Here is a 20,035-nt window from a genome sequence, read left to right as displayed (position 1 = left end):
TGATCCAGTCTCCTAGAACTTTTTTGGCAGGGGATGGAGTTTCGCTCTTGTCACCCAGGCTTGATTGCAGTGGTGCGATCTCGACTCACTGCAACCTCTGCCTCCCAAGTTCAAGTGATTCTCCTGCCTGAGCCTCCTGAGTAGCGAGGATTACAGGCATCCACCACCATGCCCAGCTAATTTTTTTATTTTTAGCAGAGATGGGATTTCACCATGTTGGCCAGGCTGGTCTTGAACTGCTGACCTCAGGTAATCCACCCGCCTTGGCTTCCAAAAGTGTTGGGATTACAGGCATATTCCGACACATTTGGCCTTAGAACTTTTCAAAAACATACTCTTCTCCTGTATGGAGGCCAGGGCGATCAACATCTCTACATCCCACATCCCCAACTGTATGAAACAACACAAATCAAAATGGTAACAGCTAAGACTGATGTAAGAGGTAGCCCTGAAAATAAGTCACTTTCTTAATAGATAATAATGAAAAGGGAGACAATCTGAATTTTGGGGTATGGGGCTGCCTCATAATTCGGAGACTTTACTGACAGGAACATATTGGAGCCCTCAGGGGTTTGGAACCAGGGACCTCATCTAGAGACCCAGCTCAGATAGTAGGTGAAAATGCATGCCACATTTAACTTGTAGGAAAGGAGTACTTAAAAAAATTAAAAATTTAAAAGTATCATGGAGCCAGGCATGGTAGTTCATGCCTATAATCCCAGCACTTTGGGAGGCCAAGATGGGAGGTCAGGAGTTCAAGACCAGCCTAGGCAACATGGTGAAACACGGTCTCTACTAAAAATAAAAAAAAATTAGCCAGGTCCAGCATGGTGGCTCACACCTGTAATTCCAGCACTCTGGGAGGCTGAGGTGTATGGATCACTTGAGGCTAGGTGTTCAAGACCAACCTGGCCAACACGGTGAAAGGCCATCTCTACTAAAAATAAAAAAAGTAGCTGGACGTGGTGGTGGTCACCTTTAATCCCAGCTACTTGGGAGGCTGAGGCAGGAGAATTGCTTGAGCCTGGGAGGCAGAGGCTGCAGTGAGCCAAAATTGCGCCACTACACTACAGCCTAGGCAACAGAGTGAGACTCTGTCTCAAAAATAAATAAATAAATAAATAAATTCAACATGGAGCTTAAACTGCTAAATCCTGGGAACCACTTCCTTATGCAACATTTAGCGTGTTTTGTTTTGCAATGCACCGTCTGTCCCTTTGCCCAGAGTATTTCTTCCACCCAGAACATGTGGAAAATCCCATACTTTGTATTCAATACGCCTAATCAAAGCATTTCATTAAAACCACCCCAACAGAGGTTCTTTTGAATAGATGTTAAGTAAATACCAAGAAGGATATAATGTTTTAGCATTAATAAATATCTCAATCAGTAATTTTAAAGAAATACATATATTTCTTCATTTTCTCCCCAAGGACAGGGAGTAAACAGTAGACTAGCACTGACTAGAAACTGCCCTATCTCTGTAATTGGGAATAACAGTGGAAAAAAACATGGCAAAATAATAAAGATTGTATTGACTTACCATTCTGAAGCAAACACCTGTATAAAAGAAGAACAAAAAATATTGTCAGCTTGTCTACCTTAAAAAGTTATAAATTTTCTGACTTAACTTTTATCTAGGTAGTCCCCATTTATCCTTGGTTTCACCTTCTGCAGTTTTAATTAACCCTCAATCAACTGTGGACCTATAATATTAAATTTAAAATTCCAGAAATAAACAATTCATAAGTTTTAAATAGAACACTTTCTGAGTAGCATAGTGAAATTTCACGCCGTCCCACCCGTGAATCATGCCTTTGTCCAGCAGATCCATACTGTAGACCCTCCCTGCCCGTTGGTCACTAAGTAGTAGCCCTCTTGGATATCAGATCGACTGACTTGGTGGTACTGCAGTGCTTGTGTTCAAGTCACCCTTATTTTACTTAACGATGACCCCCAAAGCACAAGAGTAGTGATGCTGGCAAATGTGCCAAAGAGAAACCATAACTACTTCCGTTAAGCGAAAAGGTGAAAGTTCCCAACTTAATGAGGAAAGAAAAAATTGTATGCTGATGCTGCTAAGATCTAACTTAAAAACAAATCTTCTGTCCATGAAACTGTGAAGAAGAAAAAAGAAATTTGTGCTAGTTTTCCTGTTACATCACAAACTGTAAAAGTTATAGCCACAATGTGTGATAAATGCTTAGGATATACAGGGTTCTAAACTATCCACAGTTTCAGGCATCCACTGGGGTTCTTGGACTGAATCCCCTGAGAATAAGGGAGGATTCTTGTATTTATTAAATGGTAAGTACATAAAATAAATAAAATGTTTAATATCTGAATGCAATTAGAAAGTATTTTTAAAAATTAGTTTCTTTTAAAATGAAAAGAGAAAAGGAAGACTTTCTGGAGAAAAATAGTAATATCCTGAATCCAAAGTATAATAAAATGCTGAACTGCATACTCATTCTATTTTTAAATGCTAAATAAAACAAAATGCTTATTACAGATACAGTTGAGTATATTCGGCACAAAATTTAGCTGTACTGAACTTTTAAGATATCTTCTTAAAATATAAGGACTAAATGCAAATTTAAATATAATAAAACATTTGTGTTTTTATTTTATTTCTAGTTATGGAACCAATGAAACTTACATCATGAAATGATATGCTTGACCATAACGTGGCTTCTGAAGCCTCAGTTCTTTTATTTACTTATTTACTTACTTACTTATTTATTTATTTTAGAGACAGGATCTTGCTCTGTGCCCAGGCTGGAATACAGTAGTGCAATCATAGCTCCCTGCACCCTCGAACTCCTGGGCTCAAGGGATCCTCCTGCCTCGCCTTCTGAGTAGCTCAGACTACAGGCATAAGCCACTCTGCCTGGCCCTGAAGCCTCAATACTAAAGGAAATGAACTTAAATGTAAATGATTCTTGGAATCTCTATAGTGTAGATTACATTACGTTCATACTTCAAACCATGTAGATTGGGAAGTATTGTTGGTCTTGGTTACATTTTCCCTATCTAGACCAATAAGCTGTTCTATGCTGGCCAACTATGATGGTATCTTATATTCTGCCTACCCAGCCTGCAAAACTATGGAAGCCTCATCTCAGACAGAGGTCAAAAAGACTATGGGAGTTCACACTTTGGGGTGTTTGGAACCAAACATTGATACATAGAGAACTGGGCCCTAAAGTGGGGGTAACACAAGAGGCAAGCTAGTTCCAAATTATCAGAGATATGCATTTATGATATGGGACCCTTTTAGGGAAAAGCCTTCTTACATCTCTCCTGGGAATTGCAGCAATGACCCTAAATAACAGATCTCAAGTCCTTCCTGCAAATTGCAACTTGGAAAACTCTTGATCCAAAAGGATGAATTAGAACAGGCTTCTCTGGGATAGATATGCCCCATATGTGAGCTCCTACTTGAGAGTTGATTAAAATAGGCCTATGTTTTTTTTTTTTTGTTTGTTTGTTTTTTTATGAGACAGAGTCTGCTCTTGTTACCCAGGCTGGAGTGCAATGGCGCGATCTCGGCTCACCGCAACCTCCGCCTCCTCGGTTCAGGCAATTCTCCTGCCTCAGCCTCCTGAGTAGCTGGGATTACAGGCACGCGCCACCATGCCCAGCTGATTTTTTGTATTTTTAGTAGAGACGGGGTTTCACCATGTTGACCAGGATGGTCTCGTTCTCTTGACTTCGTGATCCACCCGCCTCGGCCTCCCAAAGTGCTGGGATTACAGGCGTGAGCCACCGCGCCCGGCCTAAAATAGGCCTATGTTTTAAAGAAACATCAGGAATGTATCAGGTGCAGAAATTCAGAGCTTGTTAGTACCTATTGTAACTTAGTTTTAATTTCTACCTAGAACACATGGTAAATTTGGAAATTTGCTTGCCAGTACTCAAGAAGCCAAACGACAGGGAAAAAAAAAAAAAAAAAGCTTAAGTTTAGAGGAGACGGCATAGCAATTAAAAAACACTGGGAATGGATCAACAACTATGATGGATCCACGCAATGGAATACCATGCCGTTGCAGCAATGAAAGGGAATACAAGCAACAACATGTATGAATCACAAATGCATTATGCTAAGTAAAAGAGGCCAGACTCACACATACTGTGTAATTCTACTTTGTGGAAAAGGCAAAACTATAAGGACAGAAAATTGATTATCAGTTGCCAAGGGCCAGGAGTAGAGGGGACAGTGCTACAACGGGGGGATGGAGATCTTCGGGGTGACGGGACTGTTCTATATTTCAATTGTGGTGATGATTACATGCATGTATGCATTTGTTAAAAATTCATCAGGGCAGGCGTGGTGGCTCATGCCTGTAATCCCAGCACTTTAGGAGGCCAAGGCAGGCAGATCACCTGAGGCGTTCAAGACCAGCCTGGCCAACATGGTGAAATCTCATCTTTACAAAAATACAAAAATTAGCCAGGCATGATGGCGGGTACCTGTAATCCCAGCTACTCGGGAGGCTGAGGCATGAGCCTCACTTGAACCCAGAAGGCAGAAGTTGTAGTGAGCCGAGATCATGCCACTGCACTCCAGCCTGGGCGACAGAGTGAGACTCTGCCTCAAAAAAAAAAAGTTCATTCAATTGTACATTATAAAAGGTGAATGTTGCTTAATTTATATTCTATCTCAATTGAAAAATAATCAGAAAAAAATACACTGGTAAGTCACATTGGTAACTCACAGAGTTGAAAAGGTGTTGATTCTATATACAGCAATTGAGCCTGGTTAAGAAGACACAGAAGAAAGGACCAGTAGCTTAGATATTTTATGCAGTTTTATAAGCAGATTTATAATTTCCTGATTTATAATATCCTGATGGTAGCATACTGTGGTACCAAACAAATATGAAGAAAAAAAAGCAGCAAAGCAATAAAGACAGGATAGTATCACAAATGGAATTTTTATAGGGCTATAAAAATATTTCAAAAGATAGATGTTTAATGTGGAGGAATGATGGGTGGAAAGTATTGATCTGAAAGAGAATCAGAAAGACAATCTGTTATATAGATGGAGGAAAAGACATTATCTAGTCATTATAAAAGGAAATGGCAGAAAATTCCAGAAACTTCAGGTCAGGCAGACCATGTAGAAGAGAGAGATAAAACGAGAGAGAAGACAGGCTTTACAGTGCAGGCGAAGGTGTGCAGTCTTTTTATCATAAGACTAAGGGGATCCCAGAACATAGTAAGACACTGACAAAGTAAGTAGACTGAAGGTTTTGGTCAAAGCTGTATTGTGTATATTCCCCTCTGAGTTCCTCGACAGCTAACAGTCTCGAATATTCGCATTATGGAAAGAAAAAGCACATGCAAAGGCAGTAAACAGAAATTAGAAACACGTGGTCCATCTCTTTCCCATTAAAAGAGTGGCCCATGAAACAGCATCACCTGAGAGGTTTTTTTTTTTTTAGAAAAAAAAAAATTCTTGAGCCCCTCCTCGAACCTATACTCTACAGGTGGAGCCCAGTAATCTGGCTTTCACGTGCTTTCCAGGTGATTCTTATGCCCACTAAAGTTTAGAGCTGATGGCTGACTCCCCCTTAAAGAAAGGTCTGAGAGAGATTTGAAAGGGTTTATATTTCAGGTAAATAATTGCAACACAAAGGAGAAAATTACAATCTTGTAGGGTACCACCACAGATCTGATGCATGCTCCGTCACACTGTTCAAGCTGGTGTTGGTAATAACTCGGGTATTTGCATGACATTGTTGCCTCACCTTTTTTTCACAAGTCAGAAGTACTACATAATAGAAACCACGGATGATAAAAAGGCAAAACTCCCTCCCGCACCCTAAAGAGACCTGATGTTGGTGCAGCCTAGGCAGCCTGTCACATAGATTTCTCCTTTCATCTGTACCGCTTACTACTAGAAATACTGGAGCTGCCCAAAGAGGGAAAGTGACAACTTGCCTCTCAGTGAAGAACAACGAACGTCCTTTCAACATTTAGGAGCCCTGAGCAGCCCTTCCACCGTCTATTCACTGATGATGACAAAGACCATTAGCTTATGGTGATGGGGTTTGAAAAAATTTTTAAAGTGGAATCAAACACAGATATTCCACTATGTGTTGCAGTGTTAAGGAAATTACCTACTCCAATTTATTGATGTAATATTCACACAAACATAATCTAAGAATTAGTTAACTCAGATACATTTAACAGGCACATAGTTAACCGTTGATTATTCACTTAACATTTTTCAGTTGTCTAATTTTTTATTTTTTTGTTCTTAGTTTCAATTGCCTAATTTTATAAGACACAGTCTTTGCATCTAAGAGATTACAATCTAGTGGGAAAGATGGACAAATAAACTGGCAGTTAAATATGGCAATTAAAATAACGGACAATTTGAAGCTGTAAAATGCATAAACCTAGCTACAAATTAGAGTTTATAGCACAGCCACATGACAGACAATCAATCACTCGTGGGTGATTTTAGGGCAGGTTTGTTGAAAAACTGGTCTTAGAGCTGAGACTTCAATGATGAGAAAAATTAGTAAGATGAGAATAGAACATTACAGATAGAAGAGCATGTTCAAAGGCCCGAGGTTTGAGATCAGGGCATGTCTGGATACCACACACAGTTAAATATTCAAACCCATGCGTTGTACTCATCTTCTAAATTATTTCTAGGCCTTAGTCATTACTGAAGACTTAACTGAAAAATAGTTTAATTCTGTACCAACTGTGTCTAGAAGAATGGGCGATAATGTTTTCTATACCTAAAGTTATCATCTTTCAACTCATCTACTATAAGAACTTCTTTAGCTTCCCTGCTTCCACTTCTGCCCTCCTACAGTGTATTCTCCATAAAGCAACCAACATGGCTTTCTTTTCTTAAGTAAAATAAAATCATTTCCTTTCCCAGCTTAAAAGCCTTCAGGGGCTCCCATTACACTGGAAATGAAGTGTATTCTGCTTGCCACAGCCTCCTAATTCCTCTACCTCATGTCCTAGTTCTCCCCTCTTTAGTTACCCCATTCCAGCCAAACATGCCTCCTTTGGCCACTTAAACAAGACAAGCCTCCTGGCCTTAGTACTGACTGTTCCTTCTGCTTGAATCTTCTTCCCCCGATAGTCTCACTCCTGGCTCCTTCTCGTTATTCATCTCTCTGCATAAATGTCACCTCCTTAAAGAAATATTCCCCAACCAATTTACCTACAACAGCAATGCACCCCATGTTTCCTGCATATGCCTCGTTTACTTTTTTATTTTTTATCTTTATAGTAGACTGTTAGCTCCATAAGGGCAGAAATTTTTCTGTCTTGTTTACCACTGTGTCCGTAACACCTAGACCAGAGCTTGGCACATGGTTGTTGAATAAATGAATTTTTTAAAACCAGCTGATAAATATTTATATGAAGTATTTAACTATCCTATAATAACATCATATAAATTATTATATGTTTATAATGTGTTATAGATGTAATAATATAATATAATTGATAATATTAACATATTGATTACATATTATACTTATTGTTAACATATATTGTGAATATACATATAATCATATGTATCAGACTTTACATTCAAAGTGATGATGCTAAATTTACTGCATTCAAAGTTCTGGAAAGAGTCTCAAGAATTCTATGTTGATTCTAGCAGAACTTTACATAGTGATAATACATTGTGACTGAATATATAATATACATATATATGTAGACATACATACTTATATGCTCACATATATATCTATAATACATTTATATTATATATAATAGTATATATACTATAAAGGATAGCAAGAAGTTACTAATAATGTCTAAATTAACATTATACGTATATATATATATAACATTAGGCATATACACAGTATTAGTGCCAATCATAATCACAAATGCCATAATCCTATATGTTGAAATCCTGAAAGATCAAAATCCTTGAAGTCAGTCAGCTGTGGTGGCTTACACCTGTAAGCCCAACAATTTGGGAGGCTTAGGCAGGAGGACTGACTGAGCCCTGGAGTTTGAGACCAGCCTGGGCAACATAGCAATACTCCATTTCTGAAAGAAAAAATATTTTTTAATTAAAAAGAATTAAAAATCTCTAAAGCATAAAATTCCTAATGTCTAAAATCCTGAAAATCACAATCCTGAAAGATTAAAACTCTGAATGACAAAATGTAGAAAGCCCAATTCTGAGGATGGGATTAGTGCATGTTTGGTTGTCTGCATGATAGTTGCATCATGTTAGTTGCATCATGGTAAACAGAACTATTACCTTGTTATTGTCTTTATTTGGAAGTGAATTATGGTTGAAGGAGATGCATATGGGTGCCAAATTGACAAGGGCTGGATTTGTGAACTTAATATTAGGCATCAATGTGACTGGATTAAGGAATACCTAGAAACCTAATAAAGCATTATTTTGGGTGTGCCTGTGAGGGTGTTTCCAGAGATTACTGTGTGAGTCTGAGTAGACAAGATGGGAAACATCTGCCCTCAATGTTCTGAGTGTTTCAGAGACATAAAAATGCAGCCAAAAGATACAAGAAATCTACCCTGTCAAATTATTTAATCTGTATCTTCACACATAGTAACAAGCTTGCCTTCAAAAAATGTCCTTCTTTTGTAAAAACTGAATGTTTTTTTAAAAAGGGGGGAAAAAGAAAAAAAAAATGACCTTCATCAGGGAATAAGAAGAATTTTTCTTAAGATACAGGGTATCGCTCTGTTGTCCAGGCTGGAGTACAGTGGTATGATCATAGCTCACTACAGTGTCAAACTCTTGGACTTAAGCAATCCGCCCACCTCAACATTCTGAATAGCTAGAACTAACTACAGGTGCACACCACCATACCTGGGTAATTTTAAAATGTTTTGTAGAGATGGAGTCTCAATATGTTGCTCAGGCTAGTCTCAAACTTCTGGCCTCACTCAATCCAACTGCCTCCGCCTCCCAAAGCACTAGGATGACAAGCATGAGCCACTGTATCCAGCCGGAAAACAAAAAAAAAAAAGAATTTGAAAAGCTCAGCGACCTTCTGAACAAAAGACACTTACTGATACAGAGGTTCCTTCCATGACACAAAACACATTAAATGGTGAACTATTCTTGGTTAAGGATATGTCTGTCAAAGAAGATAGACTTCTTATATGTATTAAACTACTTAATCTAACAAAGAAAAACCAGTGCATGCTTCAATTTGGCTACTGTTTGGCACTTTCAAAACCATCCCCACTATTTGTTACCAACTGCATACAAATCATGCCCCTGTTGGATCTCAAAATTCTAGAACTTATCCATTCATTTAAGTATGAATGACTGGGCAAAAGTGAAGCACTTTATAAAACACTTATTTGAAGATTTGGTGGATGTTGCAAAAGAAAACAGATTCAACTGAATCCCCAAATCATAATGACAGATTTGGAATTAGGTGGAATCATAGGTGTGACCAAAGCTTCTAAAAGAGAATTTCAAGATATCACTAAAAAAGTTTGTTTTTTCCATTCAGTCCAATGGAAAAATTTAGTGGAAAATTTAGATGAATCAATTGGCCACGAGATATGGCAATGATGAAAACTTCAATTTAAAAATGTGTCATTTGTCTGCATTGGCTTTCCTTCCAGCTAATGATATTTCAGGAGCTTTTAATGAATTGAATCTGCATTTGCCTGAAGAAACCAGCAAAGTTACTGACTGGTTTAAAAATAATTACATGCATGGTAGGATTAGAAGACGTACAACGGTGTTGTTGTTTGATCGCCAGTATTGTTTGCACTGGATTTGTAGTCTGTATATGAGTGCATGCAGAATGAATTTCCACGTACGCAAAACAAAGAAGCACGGCATTGAAGATGGAAAACCGTAATAGGGGATGCTCATGTCAGTGTATGTCAAATCATAAAAGACAGGGAAGACAGGGTAGATGGATTGCTTGAGTCCAGAGTTCAAGACCAGCCTGGGCAACATGGCAAAACCCCATCTCTACAAAAAATACTAATACAAAACTTAACTGGGCATGATAGCACATGCCTCTAGTCTCAGCTATTAGGGAGGATAGGGTGGAGGAGGATCAATTGAGCCTGTGAGGTCGAGACTGCAGTGGACCGTGATCACACTGCTGCACTCCAGCCTGGGCGACAGAGCAAGATTCTGTCTCAAATAAATAAAAAAACAAATAAAAGCATTTTTAACCATGAATGGTAAGGGCACACACATGCATTTATTAAACAAATCTTAAAACAGCAGAGCTACAGGATGTCATTTAAGTTTGAGGCATAATTTTAGGTTAAATTCATACTGCTTGACAAACTGGGTGGATAATAAAAGCATTATCCATTGCTTAAGGCAGTGATAGATGGAAATAAACAAGGCTAAGATAAATTATATATAAAAGATTCAATATGAACTTAATAGAAATGTAGGTTGTTTTGGTTACAGATCCAGTGTTTTGTGGTAGAGACCATAAACACTTTGCAAAAAGATCACAATCTCTTTGTAATGTGTCTTTTTGTGTCACTACTTGGAAAGAAACATCACATGTAATAATAATTTAGAACTGTATTTAATATATGAATGTCTGTGACAGGCACAGCTCGTTGCATACCCCAAATCCATCCTTGCATTCTTCCTTTCTAACAGAAGTCTGATTTTAAGTGGGGCAGCAATGTGGCAGTCGATGTTTCCCAGACTTCCTTATAATAGGGATGGCCAATGAAATGTAAGCCAGGTCACCGGGTGGGGCTTTCAAGACTCTCTTCAGCAGAGGCTGATTTGGCCAGGGATGTTGCACTAGCACCCTTTCTTCTCCTAACCCTGCTGTGAATATTATGATTGGAGCTAAGCAGCAATCTTGAAATCTTGTGGGAGCGGCCAAGGACATCAGAGACTTTGGCCCTGACTTCCCTAAGGAACTTTAACATGCCAAGGGATGGAGGAAGAAGTGGGGAATGGGGGAATGAGGTGGGGAATAGGAAACAACTGGTAAAAGGAAGGAAGGGTGATGGAAATGTTCTGGAATTAATGGTAATGCTGCCAAACACTGTGAATATACTAAAAACTACTGTATATTTAGTGTTATATAAATTATACCTCAATTTTGTTAATGCCACACACACACACACACACACAAAGGAAAGCAGGACTGTGCTGTAGTCCTTCCTCCCTCTATTTGTAGAATATGGGCAGTCATTCTCCAATTTGGCTTACCATACAACCTCCCTGACTTTTTCCTATCACTCCATACCCAAGTAACTGCAGTGAAGCTCCTCTCCAAGTACTGCAAGTAGAACTAAATGACTGTACTCTCTCCAGATTTTACAATTTATTTCTGCAGGAGAAAGCATCTTTCTCTCTAGCAGAAGTTCCTTCATGAAGAGTATCATTAGTGTGACATTCCTGGCTACTTTCTACTCTGCCCCTGTCACAAGGACATGATGCAGTGACTCATCTATTGGGTAAATTTAGAAGGAGAAACATGCATAGCCCAGGCATGTCCTCTTCTTCCTCCCACTGGAAGCAAGTTACCCACAGGGATCATTCTTGTGGCTCTGACCTAGAGCAGCCTCCCTGTGCCTGGAGTTGGGGGTGGCCAATGTTTAATTCTGTAGTATACGTCATTATAAAGTCCACTTATCTGCAGATAGACACCACATTCCTAAAACTCTGCTTTATTCTTTGTCCTCCTTGCCAATAACTCATACAATGAAGAGGGGTGTTATTTGTTGCGTCCCTCAAACTAGAACCCCTATTTTAAAGCCTTGGGAGGAATGTGTGTCAAGGAGTCTCAAGACTTCCAGCCCATTAACTCTGCAAAGCAGTGAACCGTGCAGGAATCAACTGCTCAAAGTTTCATAAGCCACCTGGAATTTTCCCAGAGTCTTTCTAAGAGTCCTGATTCCTAGTGTGAAGCATACTGCACAACAGATAGACTTCTATATAGAAAGAAATGGTGGACGTGGAGACATTTTTCTACACTTTATCAGTGGTGGCTGGAACACAGACCTCTTGGGATAGGACTTCTGTAGATTTATCTACGGGCTTTTGTGGCCTCCCAAAACTTTTTCCACCTCACTTGCTGAAGAGAAGGAAAGCTGATATGACACATGCAGGTTTTTTTACAGACACACTGCTCCAGAAACTGGAGCAGACATCAGCCCCTTTGGTGACGAAAGACTCCAACACAATATGCTGCTCAGTCAAGGTTCAGTCCGCTACAACTGCACCTCACTTTGTGGAAAGAGGTATCAGTGAAAAACCCTGAGGGGAATGTTTGCAAAGTAAATCATACTTTGAATTGACAAAGAAACACTGATATTTAAAAAAACTTATGATGAGTTTTAAATGTCAGCATCTTTTCATGTAAAACCATATTTTTATATTATAACCTATCAATTCATCCTGCGATCTGACTGCATATGTCAATTTTGAATGCAATTTTGAATCTACGTGCTATCTTAGACTGTAAATATTTTTAATTGTTACAAAGCTTTCCTTATGTGGAATAAAATTCTGCCTCACTTAATCTTTTGCCATCAGTCCAGGGTCTGTTCCCTGGAGCCATATATCATGGCATCCATCACACTAGTATTTCTTCTCCAAGCCAGCTATCCCCAAGCACTTCAATTTAATTCAGTTCACTTTTGAAGTCTCCACTAGAGGCATAGGGAATATGACGTCCCCAGTAGAGCCCTTTAGGGGATATAAAAACAAGCCACCAGCCTGACCTTCAAAATATTGTCTTTATTGTCTAGTAAGAGACACATACATGTGTACACAGATAGCTGTAGCTGAAAGCAGAATGATTAAAAGGAAAAATAAGAAGTACAACTATAAATAAAATGCTATAGGAACAAAGACAAGTGAGGGAATTAGAGTTAACTATATTTCTGTTTCTTGATTTGAATGGAAGTACTTATATTTTCAATCTCTAAAACACAGCTTTTCCATTTGTCTACAGAAGGAAAAATGTATACATCTAAATCATGCATTATCTGACAAAGCCATTTAATAATTCATCCCAGTTTTCATTTTAGGCAATATTCAAGAAATACAGTATTCACCTCAGTGACAGCAGCAGGAGACAGACAAATTCCTAGGCAGACAGGGACGGATCCCCAGTGAAACCTGACCTTCAAGCGAAACCTGAAACTGAGTTGCCAGTTCCAGGTGGAGTCCATGACCAGAGTGAGAACTTCCTTGATGCCTTTTAGCCAAGTGAATGGTGCTTTTTCCAGGCCCACCCAGGGATATACCCCATTCTGAGTCCATAAAAACCTCACATTCAACCTCACAGATGGCTACCCACTTTCAGGCCCCCTCTCACACAGAGGGCAATCCACTTTGGGTCCCCTCTCTTTATTGAGAGCTTTTCTGTCACTCAATAGAATTCTTCTCTGCCTTGTTCACTCTCAAGTGTCCACACACCTCATTCGTCTTGGTCATGGGACAAGAATGTGGAACCCACCAAATGGCAGGTGCAAAAAGAGCTGTAACATGTGCTCCTGCTCACCGAGCTACCTACCACGGAGTGCCAGCATACCCCCATTTGCTGAGCTGCAGGCAGCAGGACTCAACGAGCTGTGACATGCTCCCATTCACCAAAGCTGCAGGCAGCAGAAATGAACGAGAACTGTAACACTTTCTGGAGATTCAGACCTCAAGATTCCCCAGGAAAAAGCTGTAACACCCCTTGAGGCTCTGTGGTTGCTAGCATCTCCAAGTTATTAGGCTCTGCCATGTCCCCCTCATCCAGACACCAGCACCCAAGGTAGAAGCCGGTCATGGCACTCCTGGACCAGCTGTGGGCTGACTGCAGAGCCAAGGCAAGTGCAGGATCCAGACCAGTAGCACGAGCAGAGCACAGCCTGCTAGGCCTAGTGGGCAGAGCAAGCCCAGCAGGCCCAAATGAAGCCTGGGTGGAGGCGCCGCTGGCCGAGGAGGTTTCCCACTGGCGAAGTGGCACTGAAAGAATTCTGTGTCATCAGTACTCAAATAAGCTACTCTTACTCTAAAACTGAGTTAATGCTGTCAAAAAAAAAAAAAAAAAAAAAAAAAAAAAACCCACAAGTTTCTAAGCACATGTAAACCAACAGATTGTCATAATGCATTTCTGGGAATGTCATTAGTATTCCCCAGAGAGCTGGTAAAGCATCAAAACATCTATACACAGCATAATCAATTTCCCTTTCAAATTTTCAGATTATATTATCCTAGATGTAAACATAATGAAACATCTATACAAGCATTGTAAACCAGGCCACAGTTACAAGCACTCTAAAAGCACAGAGCCTCCGTCCCCAGCTCTCTTAACCCTCTCTCAAAGCCCTCAATGCAAGAGAATTTGGTGGGGAAAAACGTGGAGCTTCTTGAGAATGTGAAGATTTTTTTTAAGTAGAGCATCAAAAGAGAGAAAAAAAGAGTAATTTCAGAGTGGAGAAACCAAACACTATCACAAGCAGGTAATCAAGGTTAACAGCAACAGTGATAAGTCAGATTGACAGTATACACCCTTGATAAGTGTGACAAGAGCAGCACTTTACCTCTGTAGTCATCCTCCCAATATCCCATAACCGCAGTCTTATCAATATCAGACAAATCCCAATTGGGGAGCATTCTACAAAGTACTTGACCTCAAAGTATTCCTTAAAACTGCCAATGTCATCAACAACAAGGTAAGTCTAACAGAATGTCACAGCCTCAAGGAGCCTAAGAAGGCAAGGAGGCTAAATGTATCCTGAATGGGATCCTGGAACAGAAAAAAAGACATTAAATAAAAACTAAGGAAACCTGGCTGGGCATGGTGGCTCACGCCTGTAATCCCAGCCCTTTGGGAGGCCGAGACGACTGGATCACAAGGTCAAGAGATCAAGATCATCCTGGCCAACATGGAGAAACCTCGTTTCTACTAAAAATACAAAAATTAGCTGGGCGTGGTGCCATGTGCCTATACTCCCAGCTATTTAGGAGGCTGAGGCAGGAGAATCGCTTAAACCTGGCAGGTGGAGGTTGCAGTCAGCTGATGCCACTGCACTCCAGCCTGGGCGACAAGAGCGAAACTCTGTCTCAAAAAAAACAAAAAACCAACTAAGGAAACCTGGATTAAAGTATGTACTTTAGTTCATAATAATGTATCCATATTGGCTCATACCAGTTATATGGTCCCTATAGTAACAACACATCATTTTTGGTTGGAAAACGTTTTCTGCAATAAACTCAAGTATGCCAATTTAATTCATTGATCAACTTTCCATACAGGAAAGTTACAACATTTTCCATTTTTTCCATGTTCACTTTAATGTCATTGAAACCATTTTCATTGGGAATCATTTCCAGTAAAATATTTTAATGATGACTTTATCAACCCATATTTTGTCTATATCAAATGTTCCTAGCTATAAGTTCTTCCATTGCAAATTTACTTTCATAGCCATTATTTCTAAGAAGCCAGTTTTCACTAAAATTTTACCATTCCATACTTTACTTATTTTATTTTTTCTTTAGAGACAGTCTCACTCTGCTACCCAAGCTGGTGGCTCATGCCTATAAGACCAGAACTTTGGGAGGCCGAGGTGGGAGGCTTGCTTGAGGCCAGGAGTTCAAAACTAGCCTAGTCAACATGGTGAGACTCCATATTTACAAAAAAAAAAAAAAAATTTTAAGTTAGTTGGGCATGGTGGCTCATGCCTGTAGGCAGGAAGATCATGTAAGCTCAGGAACTCAAAGCTGCAGTGAGCTATGATCCTGCCTGGGTGACAGAGTGAGACCCTGTCTCAAAAAAAAAAAAAAAAAAAAAAAACCACTATCAAGGTTTAAAATCTCAGCCCCACCTCTTAACTCACTGTATAACTGGGAAAGAAGTTACTTCCCCATGCCTCAATGCCTCCATCTGTTAAATGAGGAAAACCATTGCAGTTACAGGGATGAGGATTAAATGAGACAATGTATGTAAGATATTGAGTACAGAGATTGGCACATTCTAAATCGTCAGGGCATGTCAGTGTAGATGTGTGTAAATATGTGATGGTGAGTTTTTACTACATACTATGCCTCGATAAATCAATAGAGGGCATGTACTCTCTTCTATTTAACATATCACAAACTACAGGAATGGTTGCCCTAAAGTTGACTTTTTAAGCCCCCGCTATTTATGTATAGTACATTTGTCTTTTCCATATTTTTACTGCTGGTCCGAATTGATTATATACTGTGTTACCACTATGTGTACAAAAGTGAAATTGTATAGTTAATATAAATATATAATGTAATAGCAGAAAACATCATATAATGGGAAAGCACAAATTTTAAAGTCAGACAGATGTAGAATCAAATCCCATTTGTCAGCTAAATGCTTGTCCAAGTTACTGAATCTTTGTGCATCTGTTTTCTCCTTGTTATAACAGGAATAAGACATGCATCTCACAAAATTGTGATGAGGATTAAGTAAACAACAGTGAAATGCTCAAAGAACACCCACAATAAATGTCATTCATTCTCTCTCTCTCTCTCTCTCTCACACACACACACACACACACACACACACACACACACACTCCTTAAGTACTGCCATCTCTCTACAGTGGACCATTCTGTCAGGTGATCTGTGCTACCACTTTCGTATTTTACATTATGTGTTTATTGTGGCAGTTTTTAAAGCAGGATACCTTACCCCTGGGTGCACTCAAAGACTGTCTAAAGAGTACAGACCTATGCATAATGTTATACTCTTTCCTAAAATTGACCTGAGACTCCTTTCCTACCTCCCTTTGCACAATCACCCTTTGAAAGAAAGGTTTCCTATTATCCCAAGTGAAGTAACTCAAATAGAAAACCAAACATTGTATGTTCTCATTCCTAAGGGGGAGCTAAGCTATGAGAATACAAAGGCTTAAGAATGGTACAATGGACTCTGGGGACTCAGGGAAATGTTAGGAGGGAGTGAGGGATAAAAGGCTACACATTGGGTACAGTGTACACTGCTTGGGTGGTGGGTGCACCAAAACCTCAGAAATCAGCATTATAGAACTTATTCATGTAATCAAACACCACTTGTTCTCCAAAGACCTATTGGAAATAAAATTTAAAAAAGAAAGATCTCTTTACAAAAGGCACACTTTTACTCATTCTTAATCTTACTCTGGTACACTGCACCAAAGTGTAAAAAACTCTAGAATGCCAAATAGAAGGATAATTCAACTCTTCCTCTAGCCAAGATTCCATAAACACCCCCAGCCTTCTCATTAATAAACTTCTGGCTGAGTGCAGTGGCTCACACCTGTAATCCCTGCACTTTGGGAGGCCAAGTGCAAGAGGATCGCTTGAAGCCAGAATTTTAAGACTTGCCTGGGCAACAGAGACCCTTTCTCTATAAAAAATAATTTAAAAATTAGCCATGTGCAGTGGCGCAGGCCTGTAGTCTCAGCTGCTTAGAAGGCTGAGGCAGATCTCCTCAGCTCAGAAATTCCAGGCTGCAGTGAGCTATGATTGTGCCCAGGAGTTCCAGGCTGCAGTGAGCTATGATCGTGCCACTGCGCTTGCTCTAGCCTGGGTGACAGAGCAAGACCTCATCTCTTAAAAAAATAAATTTTAAAAAATACATTTCTAACACAAATTTACCTTTAAAATTTAATAATGTTTATCATATTGTTTGTATTATTTTCATCTAGTGTTCCAATAATCTCAATAGGACTCAATCCAGACAAAAAAAAATTTAATACATGGAGCCTGTCAAAGGAAATTTTTAAAAAGCATTTCATTTATTCCTACATACAAATATACACACATATACATATTGCAGAAAAGTATGATAGAGTAAGCAAAAAAAAAAAAAAAAAAGCCCTCAAGCAAAACAATGGGGTAATTCACTGGTAGAAGAGGAATGAAGATCAAAGAGGAAAAGAAATGAGTGAAATTTCCCAATGTTAAAGGGCTTTATTATTTCAAATGAAGATGGTGCATATTAAATCATTACCATATTTATATTCCATTGAATAAATTTCAGAGTGATTTAATATTTTGATTTGTAAACAGCAATAATTACAATAAGCCAGAAGTTACAAACTTTGCAACTATTTAAACTTAGGATGAAACAAAAATTAAGTAACAATTGAATTCTTTTAAGAGCTACACAGGGGTCTAAAAAAAGTCTGACCTCTGAAAAGTTAACCTTAACCCATCGAAGTGTCCTTCCTAAAACTCAAGTCAAGCCCAGGTAATTTCAATGGCAAGCAAGGAAACCACGAGTGCAAAGACCCTCTTCTTTCCCTATCCAACTTCAACCTTCCCTTTTGTGCTGCACACTCCCGCACCCCCCAGCACCCCACAGCCACCCGCTTCTCTTCCTCAGCAGTCCCCTTACCAGCCCTCACCCACCTCCTACTTCCCTTCCCCTTTCCCTACTTCCGCCCGTCCCAGTCCTCGGACGCATGCGCGTTTCGCCTCCTTCCCCGCCGCCGCTGCTGTGTCATGGCTGAGCGGAAGTCCCTGCCACCACGAGAAAAGGTGGGAGGTGCTTCTCACATCTTTCTCCCCTTCCTCGCATAACATTTCGATCCCCCACCGTAGAGGGTCCCCTACCCTGCACTTTCCCGAACACCTCGTAGTCCACGGATATGAGTGGCCGGGCTGTAGACATGGCAGCGGTGAGCCCTCTGCCGAGGAGCCGGAGCGGGGCTCGGGGCGCGGCGACTGCGGCGGCCGCGAGAGGGAGAGGGCACATGGGACCGCTTGGCGCACCCCGCGCCTGTCACCCGTCCCGGACGCAAGTGCGCCGGCGTTACGCGTCGGTAGCGGCAAATGAGACTGCAGGGCCTGGGAGCGAGGGCAGCCGGGCCCCAGGCATCCTATGCCTACTTTCCCCGTCTCTCTTCCCGGACTGGGGAGGATCCTCTCTCCACAGCGCTCCCTTCCATTTAATTGATCAAGGTGCTAAGTTCTCAAAGTTTGTAAATAAAAGCCGGATGCTGTGCCCAAAAAAGAGTTGCTTCCCTCAGCTTTGTTAAAGTGTAATTGACAAAAGTTGTGTGACTTTGTGGTGTACAAGGTGATGTTTTGATAGATGTGTGCATTGTGAAATGATTAAATCAATGAAATTAACATCCACCGCACCATTTTTTAATGAAGAGAACATTTAAGATCGCTCGTCAGTTTTTAAAGATACAATACATTAACTACAGTCACCATGTAGGCAACAGATCTCCAGAACTTACTATTTACACTAATTGAAACTTTGTACTCTTTGACCAATATGTCCCCGTTTCCCCAACCCTTTTCATCCCCCTATCCCAGGTCCTCCGCCCCGCTCCATCCCAGCAAGATTTGCTTTTGAAATCAAGGGCCTGCCTGTTTAGTGGTTGAGAGGTAATAAATTACTTTTGAAATCTTTGGATGACTACCAAATCCAGAAATTTGGGCCAGCTTTTAAAATGAGGTCTGCATCATCTTGAACTCTTCTGTAGCATCAGAAAGGAGTTGGGCCTGAACTCATATTCTAAATGTATTGTGGTATTTTCTGGGATGAGAAACTTTTTAAAAATATGAAGTATTTTATGCTAGTGGAAACAAGAGAAAAACACTAGTTTTGTCTGCTGTTCAGTCATACAGTTGGGTTTTTGTGTGTGTTTTGTTGTTGTTTTGAGATAGAGTTTCACTCTTGACGCCCAGACTGGAGTACAATGGCGAGATCTCGGCTCACTGCAACCTCCACCTACCGGGTTCAAGAGTTTCTTCTGCCTCAGCCTCCTAAGTAGCTGGGATTACAGGCATGTCCCACCATGCCCAGATAATTTTTGTATTTTTAATAGAGACAGGGTTTCATCATGTTGTCCAAGCTGGTCTCAAACTTCTGACCTCAGGTGATCCACCTGCCTTGGCCTCACAAAATGCTGGGATAACAGGTGTGAACCACCGCTCCCTTTCTTTTTTTTTTTTTTTTTTTAATGGTCTTGATTATTTATCAACAACATCCCAATTGCGTAGAAGGTTAAGGCTGATTTTTTTTTCCTGGTGAGCTATTAAAAAGTTTTATTAGGCCGGGCGCGGTGGCTCATGCCTGTA

The 20,035-nt window shown here is 40.1% G+C and overlaps 1 protein-coding gene across 2 annotated transcripts in view; it reads right to left on the bottom strand.

Moving 5' to 3' along the window:
* ACYP2 (acylphosphatase 2) overlaps positions 1 to 19,016 on the bottom strand; it is a 192,378-nt gene extending 173,362 nt beyond the window's left edge. For both annotated transcript variants that reach the window (XM_017542339.2, XM_037743394.1), the window contains exons 1-2: positions 18,557 to 19,016; positions 1,544 to 1,560 (exon numbers count right to left, since the gene is read on the bottom strand). In XM_017542339.2, the coding sequence (XP_017397828.1) occupies positions 1,544 to 1,560; positions 18,557 to 18,698 (159 nt within the window). In that variant the 5' untranslated portion in view covers positions 18,699 to 19,016. The remainder of the gene's footprint in view (positions 1 to 1,543; positions 1,561 to 18,556) is intronic.
* Between the last annotated feature and the right edge of the window lie 1,019 nt (positions 19,017 to 20,035).

Source organism: Cebus imitator, unplaced genomic scaffold (genome assembly GCF_001604975.1).
Source record: "Cebus imitator isolate Cc_AM_T3 unplaced genomic scaffold, Cebus_imitator-1.0 Scaffold143, whole genome shotgun sequence".
Lineage (NCBI taxonomy): Eukaryota > Metazoa > Chordata > Mammalia > Primates > Cebidae > Cebus > Cebus imitator.
Note: the sequence above shows the minus strand (reverse complement) of the source record. Positions and strands in the feature narration are given on the sequence as shown.